Below are 16,709 nucleotides of genomic sequence, written 5' to 3' on the forward strand. Positions count from 1 at the left end.
TGATACATATCAGTACAATCTAGGTTTCGAAAAGGATGAGATATGATTATGTCGATGAGGAGCCATTGCATGAGCCGAGATATGACAGAGATGTCGATGTGATTACTGCCCGACAATCTGTATCTTCCTAGGTTCCACCGTTGATATATTTGGGAAACCACCCAATCCATCTGGAGCAGGTTTCATCACAAGTTGTCGTTGAGAATAGGACAATATCCCTCTAATTAGACCCTGCACAACAGCAAGTAATCGTGAGTTTCGTCCCTCATCCCCATCTTGACTCTGAGTCGATTTGATTGGGCATATGGAATCGAAAAGGATCGAACTTACATGATCTATCAAACTGGATAACACACAGATTACATCTTCCAATTCCACCTGACCATCTTCGATCTCACCTGAACCTAAGAAAGTTCTGTAGACCGAAGATATGAATATCCAAGTTGGACATTTGTTCTTTGGTGCAGTTGGATCTAAAGAATAATACATCTTCAAGCTGCACAGTTCAATTCGATCATCAGCTTTTTCCAGTACATCGACTAGTAGAAAGAGAAGGTTCATTTGAAAAGGCTCAAGTTGAACTTACGTATTCCTGAACAAATTTCTCCAAACCAAGATCTCCCCTCTTTCATACAATATCAACCAAATTGATCTTCTCCTATACCATTCTCTATTTTCATCTAGGGTTTTACGCCATAATGGTATATTACCAGTCTTATACGCATGTATAAGGGGCAGGAATTGAGGGAGGTCGTATTCTTGTAGAGTTTGTGGGTGAGGTAATTGTCCAACTAGGATATTAACAGCTATTAAACGTATCAAGATGGCCCTACATTTGTTCATACGATGATCTGATCAGTTTGAGTTCATAGCAACAAGCCTATGATACAAAGCTAACCCTGACTTACCTGCGCTGTTTCCATCCAATTTGATCTTTCGGTACGATACTCCAAGCTTTATCCAACCAATATTTCGACTGTCTGAAATCTAGTAATATCAATCGTATCTTGCCCCTCCAATAATAGCTTTGACATATAGTGGTGGATGGAACGATCTCGCCTCGAGAAGCGAATCGTTTCTGTTCGTGTGGAGTGAGAGATTCGAGAGTACGCGATAATTCGGCGGATTGGGAATGTAGTTTCCGCTAGGAATGGAGGAAAAAGAAATATCAGCACGCTTGTTCTTCCAGAATCGATCCACTCCGTACAGTACCCAGATCCGAGTTGCAATCGCAATAGACAACTATGGGATGTTGAAGCCCTTTGCTTCGTATCTGGCACTCACCTCCGCGTATATCCTGAACAGTATATTCCCCAATTCCCATACGATATCACCAACCATATGCTGCTGTGTACAGTTGTAATTCCAGTCCGATTCAATCATACTGGTATTTGATATCTGCATAGATCGCTCGATGACTTGCCGCGTTGCATCTCTGATGGATCGTGAAGATTTAGGATGTCGAAGTGGTAAAGTCGAAAGAGCTGCAGCCTGATAAAACCCAAGTCAGCTTCAGCGCTCATGAACTCAGCAACGGATATGATATGATGGCGACACATACATTGTTCGAGACCTTTAACAGTGTCCTAGCCAAGTTGATAATGAGGGGGTTCATAAATGCGTGTATATGTGTCCCATCGTCGTTGGTCATTCCATATAGCTTATTCGCTTCGCTATAGTCATTATAACAGACTCAGCTACTACGCCAAAAGTCTCTGTCTGAATGAGCTAACCTATACACTGATTGTAGTCGACTAAATTCCCCATACGCAGCTTCATTCTCTGATTCACTCTGTTCACCTCTCACATTCTTCAATACAGCAGAAAGGAAAGATGCGAGATTATCTTTTATATCATTCCCTACGAAGCCAAGCTGCTGAGTTACACTTTGTTGGCTGATGGACGATTCTGATACCTGTATATTGTACATTATCAGCTATATTCCATTTGTGAAGATCGCAGCCTACTCAGACAGCTGACGTACAGTTGATAAAGCCTGTCTTAGAGGACCAAAGAAAGGACGTTCGCTGGACAACGGTAAAGAGGTAACTAGATTATCGGAAGAGGAGGTCAAGAAACATTGAGAAATGTGAGTGATGAATGTGCCTATGAGGGCTGACATTCTGGCGAAGATGATGAGCCAATCAGTAGAGAAAGGTGAAGGAGGATGAGGATGAGGGCGCACAATAAAGATTGCAGCAGGGGAAGGTTGTTCGCGTAAATTCAGGTTGAGAGAAAAAGTGATGACATCATGATATTCCAACCGGAACTCGCAGAAGGAGATCTGTGCGATGATCTTGATTTTGCGATACCAAAGACAAACTGTCTAAGAGAAATGCTACCATGTTATTGACACGGTACGATACTACTGCATGGAGCGTACAATAAATAAAGTAAGATATACCATCATCCATTTCTTTCCACTTCTTGGGTCATCCCTTCCTCTCTTTGCCATTTGTCCATCGTCATTTCATGCCCACTCGTCCATCATCCTCCCGTTTCCAGTTGTACTTGGGACCAAGGTATGGACCAGGCGAAATTGGACCGAGAGCGAGAGAGAATGACCTCAGCGAGGGGTACAAGGAAGGGAGGGAAGAGACACGGGCGACTAAGGTGCAATCGTCAATCAATCCGCGAATTGACTTTCGATGCTGCTCATGATATTCAGGAAGTCTGCGTAAGATCGAACACACAAGCAATCAGTTGAAGTCATAGAGTACTTCATTACTCTCCAGCTTACCAAGTAGATAAGCTGCTATTCCTTGCACGTTCGGATCCGCCTGTTCTTGAGATGGCATAGCGTCAAGAAGCGTAACAGCAACTACTCTAATTTTCGTAACCAACGATGGCCCATTTGCAGCCAGCTATGTGTGTGAAGATATCGCAGAATCGCCATCTAGTCAGTGTCCACTCTCAATGTCATATGAGCTGAGAGGACGAGACAATATGAAACGTACAGCTTGGATTGGTATACCATGCACGGCCTTGAACAAATCTTGATACACTGTATGTCTCCAATCTACATTCTCTCCCAAGTCTGCAGCCACCAACTCAGCAGCGTTCCTACTGGGAGTTCCCACTTGTCCACTCCTATTCAATAGATCTTCTCTATGGAGAATAAGTCGAAGTCTGGTCATAGCCAGTGTAACGTGTATGTTGGCTTTGAGGACTAGATAACCATCCTTGGCTGTTTCTGATGACATTGGATCGGAGAAGAACAAGTCGAGTTCATCTCGGATAGCTTCTTCCCATCCTGGTGCAGGTCTAGATCAAATCACCCTGTGTCAGTAAACCTTCGTCGTCACACGATGAATGAGTCATACTCACAGGACATCACCAGAACCGACTTCAAGCTGAAAAGGTCGAGGTAGCTTATCGGCAATGACTTTGATACGCTGCTGAAGCTGTCTGACTTGTCTAAGTGCCGACAACAGCTCTTCAGGATCGTTTGGGGGTCGTCGACGAATATCCCTTTCGTGTACCAAAATATCACCCAAGATGCTAAAGAAAATAAACGAACGCCGTTCAGATTTAGTCTATCGATTTGTATGATGCAAATAATCGAGAAGAGCCGGCTTACGTTACAATTCTAGTCAAGATGTTAAATCCACTAATCAAAGGTACAGGTATCGAGTTGGGTAAGTAGCCATGTTTCGTGATTGATTTATCATCCCTACGTTTCAAGCACCTCTCAGTATAAAATCCAAACCCTAACGTCACGGATACATCGACTTACAACTCTGTTGGGAAATTGGTCGCTTCAGGACCTAAGAATTCATCTGGACGAAGTAAGACGGGTTTGGCTCTTGCCACAGCTTCGAACTTGTCGGCATTGTATATCAAGAACCATGCTCGGCGTCGTCTTTCAGCTTCTATAGGATCTAAGCCGTAATATGTCTGTGATGAAAGTGTCAGACACCATACCAATATACTGCTTGAATTTTTCAGAAAGGAGACTCGAACTTACATCTTCTCTATGCAATCCTAAACTGATTGCCAAATATTGCGCTTCCCCAAAAGCAGCTGCTTCCAACCCGACATTACCATGTTTCTATCCGAGTATAACGAGGTCAGCACCTGTCCGATCATGGAAATGAAGATTTAAAAGGGCTTACGTTGTGTATGATGAATACCATATATCTACAAATAAATCAAACAAATTTGTCGGTCAATCAGATAATATGGTCAACTCACTCCTATGCAACTCACTTTATACAGATCAGATCTAGATTAGGATTATCCATCTCCCTCCTCGTGACGGCATAACAAGCTTTCATACATTTATCTGACAATTTTCTAACGCTTTCCGCTGACATCCCAAAATATGATTTGGGTACCTGAGCAAAACACACTTGTTAGCCCAAAAATCTCATGAGATCGCCGATGTAATTGTCACCCACATGAATGAGGGTAGTCGCTATCATACCCATGATCAAAGCGAAGAACATCGGTCTACGTTCTTCCTCATGTGTCACTAGGTCAGCCATGAATGATGGTCGATGAATCACCGGTATGATACAGTGTATCTACCAAAAAGAAAAACGAAATCAGATCAAATACCTTTGGTTCTCCAATGTCAATTTCTCAAAACACTCACGTGATCGAACCATAATTTTATTGTATTCATAGCCATCTCTCTAGGTAAGACAGAATCGATAGATGTAGAAGGTGGTATAGAAGCCTCTGAAAGCGCCACAGAGGGTGATACCTCATTATTGGGTGAAGTTGAATTTATGGCTGAAATCGAATTTGCGAAATCATGAGAAGCCACAGAAGGTAAGGAAGCGGCCTGGTCATGCTGATGCAGCCGATGTGGAGGTATTGTACCGTTACTCTGAGCCGAATTCGAGAAAGAGAAGGCATGAGGTGGAGCTGAAGAAGGTTGTATTGTCTGCGGAGGATGTGGAGCATGATTACTGAAATCAGGAGGAGAAGGGTAGTAAGGTCTGGGAGAGTCGTTTGTAGGTCTGATAAGGGGATTGGAATCCTGATGGTATAGCTGAGGTATTTGCATGAAAGGCGGCGGTACAGCTGTTGCGGTTGATGCTGATGCTGATGCTGGTTCAGGTGGACGATGAGATGGTGGTTGGTGATATGATGGTCGTTGTGGTAACGCAGGAGCAATGGGTTGTGGTGGCTTATGAGAGTGATTCTCGATCAGCATAGAGAGGAATCACGTGGATATATAACTCACCGCTGTGTGTGGTGGCTGCCTAGCTTCATCGCTCCTATACCCATTGGAGACTGATGGTGGGAAAGCCCCTTCCTTCTTGAAAGTATCTCGTCTGTGATCTCCAGCGAAACTGATCCTTCTCATATCATCCGTAAAGCTTTCTCTTCTCGGTCCAACATCGAAGCTTTCCTTTCGCATCCCATCATTAAAGCTATCCCTTCTTGGTCCGTCATTGAAACTATCTCTTCTTTCCGGTTCTTCTTCATCCGAGCTACTTGATCCACCACCAGTACCCGGTCTAACCTGCCCTAATAAAACATCCCCTCCTAGTGACTTTCTCCTCGCTCGCTGCTCTTCTGCTAATCGCTCTACGACCCGATTCTTGCGACCCCGTCGTTTACGTTGATACAGGTACGAGCAGTCCAGTCCCCATTCCCGGCAGTGCTAAGGTTATTTCATACGATATCAGCGTTGCATCTTGATCATGTCTTGATCGAAATCCAATATACTACTCACCTCGCATTGTACAGTGGCTATCGCCTCCAACCCCAACTCAATGACTGTAGGTCTCCCAGCGCATTTCAACTTCCTAGTTCTGCAGGCATCACAGCTAGGCGGTTGTCTCTTGTTCAAAGCTTCCACTATACTAGTCACACTCGCTGGACCATCCCCTTCACCAGCTGATACCGCATGCTGTGAAGGTCCAGCTATGTGTTTACTGACCACGAAAACATGTTGTGGAGGTCCTGAAGAGGTAGATGTCGAAGGCCGACGATGGTTGGTAGGTGACAAAGAAGGCACTCTGGGCATGGTACCAGTACGAGCAGCTCTAGGTCTTGGACCTGAGGTATCGGTAGAGCAAGTTGTGATTTGTTGTTATCTCGGTCGAATGATGGAGTATTGAAATCGTTCAATCGACTTTTTCACTATCCACTTGCACCACAAATATGGTAGATAACAGCTGTAAGGTCCGATGGGTACGAGCTTGGGAAAGAGAAGTTTTCGGCTTTACTAAAACTTTCAAAGTATGAAGCTAGCGTCAACGTTATGCGGAATGGTCGTATCGGTATGCCGGGTGTCTCATGGAGTGAATTGACAAGCAAGCAGATTATGGTTAATTCTACTCACACTATTGTAATTCCCAGTTAGGGATGAGATGGATACTTGGCGACCAGGTCATATGACATCGGCGTTGCTCTCCGTCCATTTGGAAAGAAGCTCTTCAAACATTCCCCCTCGACACATCTGCTGGAGACGGCACATGACTCTGGGGGCATCTGGGCCCCTTGCAACTAACATGCGGCTGTTCCCAAACATTAGGCGTAACACCCAAGCCTTCAATGAGCTTAATGACGTACCGTATTATGCATCTTTATACCGGGAATCGGCCGATCTTACTCCGAGTCTCCCTAAGAAGGTCGTCTCGCCTTGCCACATCCTCGTCATCTATAAATAGTGACCGCTGTAAATAGGCAATGCGAGTCCAGATCCTTCGTAAGATCCAATCTAAGCTTATGGTATCATTGATGATGACTCACATGGTCTTCTTGGACTATCATTCATCTCAACACCCAGCCGATAGCATGAGTATTGAGATTGGATAAACGGATAAACTCTGTCAACCTCCACTTTTCGCATCCTTCATGTCCCGGTCCGCACTCCGTTATTTCCGGTTTGGCTGGTCGGATCGTTTGCTCGTTATCTGTCGCCATACCGGTGGTGATCGTCGACGTCACAAAAGGGCTTGATTGACTAGCGATGCGGCATCTAGATATAGTATATATACATAGTACTAATCAAGTATGCCCCATTCTTCTGATTTTTAATTGTTTTATCTCTTCCAGATCGATCTCTGAAAACTTCGTAGAGCAAGACATACACACTTATAGATATGACTCGAACGATCAAATTGGCAGATGGTAAATCGATTCCAGCCCTTCAATGGGGTAATGGATCAGGTGGACTCAATGGTAAACATGATCCAGCCTTGGAGTATGGTATCACAGCTTTGAAAGCTGGTGTAAAAGCTATCGATACTGCTGAGCTGTACAAGGTGTGTTCATCATCCTCTGTGTCTCCTTGCGGAGAACTTGATTGACCTCGAGTTATATGACGCATAGACCGAAGTAGCCACGGGACAAGCGATCGAGCAAGTTGGAGCTAAGAAGGCGGATATCTGGGTGACTACCAAGAGTGAGCTTAGCTACCTGACCTCTCTCTACCTGACAAAGGAACTGGAAGCTAATCACAGTGTCTGGATTTGGATACTCACAGTCTCCAAAAACGAGTCTGGTGAGTTGTCTTGCTGGTCGTCGCTGGCTTTTCCACGGAATCATAGCTCATCTCGATCACTGCTCAGCTGTGCCGGCTACCCCTGAGGCAATAAAAGCCAATGTTCAAGATCGACTCTCCAAATTAGGATTCAAGCCTGATTTACTCCTCATCCACAACCCCTTCGTCGTCGAGGAACTCGAGATTGCTCAATTCTGGACTGCGCTCGAGGATCTCGTCTTGGACGGTACTCTCGAAGGCGTAAGTTTGGGTGTCAGTAATTTCAGACCTCAAGACCTTGAGGCGGTATTGGGCGTAGCGAGAATCAAGCCTGTTGTCAACCGTGAGTCATAGTGACATTAGTAAATTTCGATGAATCAACCAGAGCTGATATGTATTGGTGATACTACTATAGAACTCGAATACCACCCATACGTTCTCACTCATCTCCAGCCAGTACTCGATATCCAAGCTAAACACGGTATCGTCACTGAGGCTTACGGTCCCTTAACTCCAATCTTGAGACATCCTACTGGCGGACCCATCAAGCCAATCTTGGAGAGAATCGCCGAGAAGTTATCCAAAGAAACAGGGAAGAAAGTCGATACTGCCGCTGTATTGTTATTGTGGACTATCGGTAAAGGTGTAGTGGCAGTTACCACCTCGACCAAAGAGAACAATATCAAAAAGATTGTTCAAGTCGATAACGAATTGCCCGATTTAACTAAAGAAGAGATCGACGAGATTGAATCTGCAGGCAGAAAAATTCATTTCAGATATTACGCTGTGAGTTAGAAATCTACGTTTCACACAATCAGTGAAATGGACTTTTGACTGATTGACCGATGTGGATATAGGAACATATGACAGAGGATTTCCCTGCTCCTAACCTTCCTGAGGATCTTTAGTGAAATTTAGAATAGAGAACTAGCGGACAACTAAGGATTTTCCAAAGAGAAGCCGTTTGGCTAGTGTATAAGTGATCAGTGCGCCGTAACAAGTAACGAGGAGACATATTCAGACAATGCCGTATGAAGTTTTAATTCCTGTAACTGAGCGAATGTGCATTATCCACATTATATATGGGATAGTATATGATAATATGTTACAACAAATAACCCTAGCTCGAATCCCATATATTCCTGAGAATCAAAACGAAATCGAAAATGATAAATATGGTATTGGAGTATGTATGATACAAGGCACCTTCACTTTTAAGGAACTACTAGATCCGTCTTCTGAAAGCAACTTTCAACAACTGCTCTGCCTTTTTTCTCTCTCCATCTTCAATCTGTATCCCATCTAATCTCCTCAAATTGGGACAAGTCGACATGACCAAACCACGGTAAACTAATCGTTTGGAGTACCATTCATCAGGGAGGTTCTTACGGAATCTCGAATCGTAAGATTGCCATATAGATGCTGGAGCGCCCACGAGACCCTTCGAAGAAGATGGGTCAAGGGCTGATTGTGGTGTGGAAGAAGATGAAGGAAGGAGTAGTGGGAAATAATAAGATAATGTTGATGGATTCATTCTACGTGAACCCAATTCATAGTCAGTGAATTTCCTGGATGACGATGTGAACCGTCGCGCTTACCTAAAATCAACTTCTTCCAAACTATCTAACCCTTTCAACCCTTCCAGAATACCTTTATTATTCGATTCTTCACTACCCAATCGACCACCTACCAACGTCAACTTCCTCAAACCTCTCAATCCCTTTACACCATTAAGGTTTTTCAGGTAATTATAATTCATGTTCAGTACTTTCAAATTCGGTAGTAATTTTGAGAAATTTGGCCATTCCGTCAATTGACAAGCTGCAATTTCAAGATAGACCAGAGCGTACAGTGGTGAAGAGGGCGAAGGGAAGAAACCGTCAGATAGGGAATTACCAGATAGGTATAATCTCTTGATATTTTCCAAATCTTTGTAAACCAACTTTAATGGTATAGTTAATCGTTGATTCCTTAGTGACAGGTTCTCCAATCTTCCATTTGAAGAGGAAGAAGACGATCTTGATAGATGAGTCAACTTGTTTCCATCAGCATAGAGAGTTCGGACCTTGGGGAAAAGTGATAAATCGAAATGATCGATATTGTTCTCGCTGAATCGGAGTACTCGTACACTCGTCATAGGTCGAGAAGGCTCGAGGTGTTCGAGCTGGTTACCATCTATTTGCAAAGGACATCTTCAGCTATTGACGCCTGAAAAGTATGATCTAGAAACAACTGACCGAAGTTGATAGAAGCTGCCGAAGATAACTTGTGCAGATCTCTAACATTCCTTATTCTATTATTCGCAAGATTGATGGTCTCCATCTTGCTCCATTTAGCATTACTCAAATCCAAATTTTCGACTTGGTTGTTCGCGCATGAGAGTTTGATCAGACAATCCATGTCCATGATACCCGATAAGTCTGTTATGGCATTATTGTCGACTGTGAGCTCGCGAAGATGTCTGAGACATTCAAGCTCTGTAAAATGCAATGATCAGTTTCTGGTCTTTCCTCGTACTCCACATTCATGGCAACTCACGAGCAACACTATCAAGTTGATTTCGCGATATATCCAGATACTGAAGATTCCTTAGGTGGTTCACCGAAGTCAAGCTAGTAAGCTTATTGCCAGCAACGTGGAGATTCCTGACTGTCGAAGGTATACCACTAAGGTATGAAATGGCGTTATCATCCCTTATTGTTACAAAAACAAAGAATTAGCTATATTGTTCATCTCATACTGGTACCTGGACAGTATAAACTTACAAGTTAGCCTCGTCAAGAGCAGGTAAAAATTCTTTCAATCTCGCCACACTGTCCGCTCCTTTCCCTTTGAGATTTATACTCTTCAATTCCTCCCAATGAGCTTCGAAAGGATGAACATCCGTAATCAATTCTACCAGTTTATCATGGGCTACACCGAACGAACATTCAGTGAGGAACGTTGCGTCTCCTGGATTTCTAGGCGTATGGGCTCTGAAGGATCTTCCACGGAACGATCGAATAGGGACAGTGGATTCTGAATCCGATGAATGGGCCGAAGAAGCCCTTGAAGCCGGTCTCTCAACGGCTCGAGAGGGTTTCGAGGGAGTTTCATCTTCGAGACCTGTTAACAAATCGATGATCAGTAAATCATGAATATATTCGTTCATGCGATGATCGAAACTCACTCATTTCTTCCATATCCTCCAAGAGATTCTGGATCCTCTTCGTTCTAGCACTAGGTAAGAAGCTCTTACTGTTCTCTCCAGTGTTATGACTACTCGAATCCTCATTGAAAAGATCATTCTCTTCCGTTGTACTCCATCGAGCAGCGGTAGTTCTGATCTCAACTTCCAGACCAACGATCTTGCCAGTCTTCTTGCCGTCGGAGAAACTGACCGATCGCTTGCCGCTACTTCCAGGTGTAGCTCCTCTCGTACCAGCAGGGGTGACCTCGTCCGACCAGCCCGTACGTTTCTTGAATACTCCAGCTGGGGTGGGGGCATTTCGCAGTGCCGATCGAATAGGTTTAGGGGCGTAAGCGGATGGGGTGGGAGTCATTATTGCCGGTGCAGTAGATGCATGATGTATCATTGGGCGATGAGGAGATACCGGCTCAACCGATTTTGGTGAAGGCGCTGATGGTCGGATTGGTGGTACTTCAGTAGGATCTTCTGCTTCTTCTTCTTCTTCCGATTCGGACATCATCTCCGATTCTTCGTCATCTATAATTCTAGTCCTCTCTGCTTCATGTAGTATCACATCACCATTATCAGAGGTAGATGTCGAGCTGACGCTGAATACCGATATCTCCGCTTGATGTACCGTATGCACATTCCCATTGGTATTGTTCCGTTGAGTATCATCAGGCAGACTCTCCATGCCGGCAAATACATCGACAGATTCTTCACTCCCTCCCAATCTACTTTCTCCAGCTTCGTCCACTGGTCCTAGCTCCTCTCGTACCCACCTCATACCGGCTCTGTCAAATCTCATTTTGCCAATCCTATCAGGGACTACACCTTGGACATCGTCCGGTCGGATCATCCTCATTCCATGAGCTGGTCCGGAAGAGACAGCTTTAGGTCCACGATGTTTGACGAACGAAGTTGAGATGGTAGTGGAAGTGGCATGAGTGGAGGATGACATGTAACGATTCAGATCATCAGCGTCGAACGGTGCTTGAGCAGGTTGGGACGGCCCACCAAGATTAGGATTACTTGATGTGGAAGCTCGACTCGTCGGCCGTCGTTCTTCCAATTGCTGACGGTGTTTCGGTAGACTACTTCGAAGAGGTTGAGGTTGTTCATCACTGCTGCCAGAATCCTCTTCGGCAACTCGCTTAATCTCTTCAGAAGCACTGAGTCGTCTAAGTATTCTACGGGGACTAGGTCCAGTTCGAGGCTTAGCATTAGAGCGAGATCGAGCATAATCCTCAGCTCCTTCCTCCCACATTCGATTCTCATCTGATTCAGATAATATTCGTCGACCTCCGATAGCAACTGGACTATTTTCTACACCAGAAGCGGATTCAGACACTTTTCGAGATTTGATTCGAGCCATGATATCTTCTGCTGCTCTGAGGTAGCCAGAAGACGTGGTGGAAGGATTGGAACGATGAGTGGGTTTGTCGGTAGGTTGACGGGGAGAAGCTCGGTCGAGAGGAGGCGTAGGGGGTAATGCGGCGTAATCAATAGTTGGTCCATCTGTAATCGGTTTCCATCAGCGATAGATCTCACTTCCAGACGGACTGCGAACTTACCCATTTCATACGCATGAGGATCACTCGCGGTGTCCTGACTTTTACTTGCACTAGTGGTAGTCTCATCTGCCGTATCTCTTCCTCTTATTTTCTCCATCATCGCTCTTCCTTGAGCACCCCAATCTCTCAGACCAGAATATCGTTTCGGTGGGGAGGCAGGGGAAAGTCTTAATCTCTTTGATGATCTAGCATCAGACGATGGGCTAGAACCCGATGGTGTCGACCTTGAGTCCGAGGCAGAAGGGGAAGCTGAATACTCGACACTGGGTGACCAATCTCTTGAAGCTTGTCTACTTTGAGCGGCGGGGGGTGAAGGTGAGGGTTCAATCGCAATACTATCCACTAGAGCGGACAAGTGCTCTCGAGTATATGTATCGTAGGTACTCCTGAACAATCGTAAACCAGGATTCGACGATTGTTGAGATACTCCCCGAGAGAGAGGCTGTACCTGCTCTAAAGCGGGACGAGATTTTGGTTTCATATTCAGCGTCGAATGAGATGGCCCTTCTTCCCCGTTGTTGTGATTTTCAGGATCGAAAATGGACCGTTCTGAATGACCTCGTTCTGATGAGATATTACCAGATGGATGTCGAGGTGCGTTGAAAGTGAATGGATAGTCTCCCGATCCACGTCGGTTGAAAGGTGATAAATCCGTTTCTACTTCTCCAGACTTCAACGTTATCTCCCCAAGACGGCTCTTCATCGTTCCATCTTGACCTTGAGGAGCAGTGTGGAATTCACCTTCTCCAGGTAAAACGGAATCGTCCTCATCTTCTCCGAGAAGGGTGTCATCTCTAATGAGTGAGTCTGCTTCTTCGTGAACGATATGTTGTTCGATGATATGAGATCGACCCAGGGATCCGTTTGCGGAAGAGGTGGTAGTGAATGAATCATTGGAAGAGGGAGTGACGGATTTACTGAGCCTAGAGGGATTTGCAGGTGCGTAAGGATGAGAGGATCGTCGAGCATGATCGGGTGCAGCGGGTGTTGGAGTAGAGATAGCGGTGGATGATTCGGCTATCGGTTCGAGGATGGAAGGAGGAGACTGTCGCTCTTGATTTGTGGGATTGGTAGGTGGTGAAGGTGGATCAAACATCCTCTCTAAAGGTAAAGCACCAAATATATCTTTACTGCCTTTGGGGCCCATTGGATTTCTAGCTAAATGTTGACCTCTGTTATCTTCTACTCCTTCTTTGACTACGAAAGTTCCAGCTGCAGCTTCTGTCCCGGCCCCTTCTTGTCCTGCACCAGAAGATGATCTGGATGAGGGAGGTGACAGTAAACCATTTTCGTTATGCGATATCGATCTTGATCTTGGTATATGACCCTGTCCGTTATCGACATGACCAGAGACTATTCTACCAGGTTGTGATCCAGAGCTGGCACTCCTGGAACGTGGTAATGGCCTTGCTGAGGCTTGACCCAACATTCTGAGAGAGCCTCTCTTCGCTCGGATCGAGTCCATGTTGATCGTTGGTCCAGGGATAGGAGGTAATTCCACGGGCATCATTGGTGGTGAAGGTGAGCTTTCCGGCCACTCTTCTGCCAGCTCATCTGTATGCCACCCTGGATTAGGGAACGGCATGTTGATGTTACTGTTGTCTGATGGATGGTATGGATGGGTAAGAAGCAAGCGATGAAATATTATGGATGTGGTAATGTTTTGTTTGGTTGTTTGGCAAAGATAGTCGCGGTCAGGTTGAAAGGAATGTAAACATCACACCGTATAAGAGTAGCCCACTTTACTCCCGACATATGACCGTTTTTACCCAATGTGGCAAATTCTCTTCTCTCATCGATTTCAAGTGGAGGCCTTTCAAGATTTCAAGATTTCAAGATTTTATGTTTTCGAAGAATGCAAATGAATTTCACGGTGGTCACCTAACTGTCATCGTGCTTGTATACAACACTTCCTACAATAAAGACCAAACACCATGCCTAGAATAAGGAAGCGTGAGTGTGGGATCCTGGAAGAGAGCTCAAAGTGATAGTGCTGATCGACTTGTCCCACAGAGACGTCTAATCGTAAAACGACCCGAGACAGGGCAAAGATCCACAAGAAGTCTGTTGACAACAAGAGGAAAACGAAGAAGGCAGCCAAGAAGGATCAGACATGGAAGTCTAGTGAGTATCGTTCGACTCCATGATGGCTGTTCACACTTCAATACTGATGATATCTCCTTGACTTCAGAAAAGAAGCAAGATCCGGGGATTCCCAATAGTTTCCCATTCAAAGATCAAATTCTCGCCGAATTAGCTGAAGAGCGACGAAAGGTCAGCTGAGCGTAAATATGACATTCGCATGGGTCGTTTAACTGACGATATCAATCCACTGATAGGCCGAAGAAGAGAAGATTGCTCGAAGGGAAGCTGCTAAAGCCGCCAAGCTTGCACCACCACAAGAAGAAGCTGAAGGCGATACACCTGGGATCATCTCGCTATCAGGGGCAGTCCTCTCTCGAACTGCCCCTTTGTCAGCCATTGCTGAACCATCAACATCCAGCTTTGTCGCTGCAGATGTCCCTGACTTGATTGACACTGCTCTTGCTACCCTTACGGACGTGATTGACCGAGCAGATGTCATTTGTGAAGTCGTAGATGCAAGGGATATATTGGGTGGTAGAAGTGGTCACGTTGAAAGCTTGGTGAAAGAGGCTGAGGGAAGAGTGGTTCTTCTTGTTAACAAGATAGGTGAGCTAACAAGTCCCCGAAAATCACCTGAGACCGAGCTTTAGCTGACCGATGCCATTCTCCAGACCTCGTACCAAAGGAAGCTCTCGCATCATGGTTAGCCAAACTCGACATCCCTGCGTTCCTATTCAAATCCTCTTTACCTTCTCCGCCAACCTCTTCTGCATCTTCATCTAAAACTCCTTCATCATCTTCTTTGCCCTTACACTCGTCATTAGGTAAAGACGAGTTTTTCAAAGCTATTAAGCAATGGTCATCCGAAAAACAATCGAAATCAAGATCAAAATCGGGTTCAAAATCCAAATCTAAGGAGCCTGTCGAACCTCTAGTAATCGCCTTTATGGGTCTACCATCTGTAGGGAAAACCTCAATCTTGAATTCGTTGCTCTCGCCCAAACAACCCAAACATGCTGTCGCGCCTTACATCCCAACCGCAACCTCCGCTAAGATACCCGAACCTAAGACCAAGGCTCCCGTCGAGGTGGAGATTGAAGTTGATGGTGAGAAGGTCAGGGTGATCGACACTCCAGGATGGGAATACGCTGAAGATGATGATTCCGAGGATGAAGATCAGGACGACGAAGATGAAGAGGAAGTGAACCCGGAGAAGTGGGATGCATTGGAAGCTAGGTTAGCAGGTGACCTTCTACGAAGAAATTTGGGTAGGGTAGATAAAGTCAAGGATGCGTTTCCACTAGGTAAGTTGTCATCTACGTATAGTTCGCATAGCAGCAAGTTACTGACCAGCTGTCTCATTGTAGTCAATTACATCATAAAACGATCAAATCACCAAGATCTCATGTTGGCTTACAACGTACCTTTCTTCGAGGCCGGGGACGTAGAGGCTTTCTTGACTGGAGTTGCTCGTGCTCAAGGACGGATCAAGAAGGTGAGTTGAGCGTCAAAGCACGAGGTGACAACCAGCTCAAATGACCTTGTTTTGCACGATAGCACGGTACACCAGATCTTGAAGCTGCCGCCAGGGTGATACTTCGAGACTGGGCATTCAACACTTTCCCATATTACACTACTGCTCCAAAATCATTGTCAGCCACGAAAGTGGAATATGACATGTCATCTGTGTTGGAGAAGTGTAAGTCCAAGAGGGATTTGAAGAAGGAGAACCCAAAAGGTCTGGTCAGGTTCAAGGGGGCTGAGGGAGTCGATAAACGTGATGTGAGTTTTAATTATTCTAAGATTCGATTCTATTTGTCCATTGTAATTCAAGGCTGATGCGATCATTCTGAACAGATTATCTTGGATGATGATTACACCGCTATGGCTGGTCCCTCTGAAGATGAGGAAGATGAAGATGAAGATGAAGATGACGATGAGGACGAGGACGAGGATGACGAAGACGAAGAAGATGACGATGAAGGAATACTGATAGGATCTGACGAAGGTGAAGAGCTAGAACTGGAAGATGGCCCTGAACCATCATCAGGATCTGATCCCGAGGAAGATGAGGAGGATGAAGAAGAAGAGGATGAGGAGGAAAGTGAACCTGAGCCTGAGCCTGTAGCTGCCAAGAAAAGAAAGAGGGCATCTTTGCCTGCTCCTTCAAAGAAGGTCAAGAGGGTATCTTTCGCTAAAGAGGAGAAACCACTAAAAGGTATTTTGAAGCGAAAGAGGAATTAGATTGTTGAGTGCATCTTACATCTACGCTTGGTCTTGATGTGATAGATGTAGATACTATCGCTGTTTTGTACATTTCCTATGCATTTTATGATATACCCATATTTATATAGATTTTACAGTTTCCGATGGTACGCTAAAAAGGCAGCCAGCCGATGTTTAACTCTATCTGTGCCTGGATCTTGCCTGTAACCGC

The 16,709-nt window shown here is 45.1% G+C and overlaps 5 protein-coding genes across 5 annotated transcripts; 2 read left to right on the top strand and 3 right to left on the bottom strand.

Annotated features, from left to right (window-relative positions):
- Positions 1 to 102: 102 nt before the first annotated feature.
- Positions 103 to 2,122, bottom strand: L199_000351 (uncharacterized protein; the record flags this gene model as incomplete). Its single annotated transcript, XM_064886118.1, has 8 exons — positions 103 to 231; positions 331 to 496; positions 587 to 829; positions 909 to 1,144; positions 1,285 to 1,491; positions 1,562 to 1,673; positions 1,734 to 1,915; positions 1,985 to 2,122. 8 exons carry the CDS (start codon positions 2,120 to 2,122, stop codon positions 103 to 105), a joined length of 1,413 nt encoding a protein of 470 aa, XP_064742190.1.
- Positions 2,123 to 2,626: 504 nt separating this feature from the next.
- On the bottom strand, positions 2,627 to 5,983 carry L199_000352 (uncharacterized protein; the record flags this gene model as incomplete). Its single annotated transcript, XM_064886119.1, has 13 exons — positions 2,627 to 2,673; positions 2,741 to 2,864; positions 2,958 to 3,264; positions 3,328 to 3,501; positions 3,581 to 3,673; positions 3,737 to 3,897; positions 3,968 to 4,051; positions 4,116 to 4,140; positions 4,210 to 4,337; positions 4,401 to 4,526; positions 4,598 to 5,058; positions 5,413 to 5,617; positions 5,690 to 5,983. The coding sequence occupies 13 exons, from the start codon at positions 5,981 to 5,983 to the stop codon at positions 2,627 to 2,629; spliced, it is 2,229 nt and encodes a 742-aa protein (XP_064742191.1).
- Positions 5,984 to 7,064: 1,081 nt separating this feature from the next.
- On the top strand, positions 7,065 to 8,352 carry L199_000353 (uncharacterized protein; the record flags this gene model as incomplete). The annotated part of the gene is made up of 5 exons (XM_064886120.1): positions 7,065 to 7,226; positions 7,294 to 7,366; positions 7,512 to 7,787; positions 7,860 to 8,230; positions 8,302 to 8,352. The coding sequence occupies 5 exons, from the start codon at positions 7,065 to 7,067 to the stop codon at positions 8,350 to 8,352; spliced, it is 933 nt and encodes a 310-aa protein (XP_064742192.1).
- A 317-nt stretch (positions 8,353 to 8,669) lies between these two features.
- On the bottom strand, positions 8,670 to 13,772 carry L199_000354 (uncharacterized protein; the record flags this gene model as incomplete). Its single annotated transcript, XM_064886121.1, has 7 exons — positions 8,670 to 8,979; positions 9,043 to 9,619; positions 9,682 to 9,921; positions 9,983 to 10,137; positions 10,210 to 10,549; positions 10,614 to 12,131; positions 12,188 to 13,772. 7 exons carry the CDS (start codon positions 13,770 to 13,772, stop codon positions 8,670 to 8,672), a joined length of 4,725 nt encoding a protein of 1,574 aa, XP_064742193.1.
- Positions 13,773 to 14,121: 349 nt separating this feature from the next.
- On the top strand, positions 14,122 to 16,516 carry L199_000355 (uncharacterized protein; the record flags this gene model as incomplete). The annotated part of the gene is made up of 8 exons (XM_064886122.1): positions 14,122 to 14,140; positions 14,201 to 14,311; positions 14,379 to 14,461; positions 14,527 to 14,878; positions 14,944 to 15,576; positions 15,640 to 15,767; positions 15,830 to 16,054; positions 16,130 to 16,516. The coding sequence occupies 8 exons, from the start codon at positions 14,122 to 14,124 to the stop codon at positions 16,514 to 16,516; spliced, it is 1,938 nt and encodes a 645-aa protein (XP_064742194.1).
- Positions 16,517 to 16,709: the final 193 nt, after the last annotated feature.

The sequence above is a fragment of the Kwoniella botswanensis genome, chromosome 1 (assembly GCF_036426115.1).
Source record: "Kwoniella botswanensis chromosome 1, complete sequence".
Lineage (NCBI taxonomy): Eukaryota > Fungi > Basidiomycota > Tremellomycetes > Tremellales > Cryptococcaceae > Kwoniella > Kwoniella botswanensis.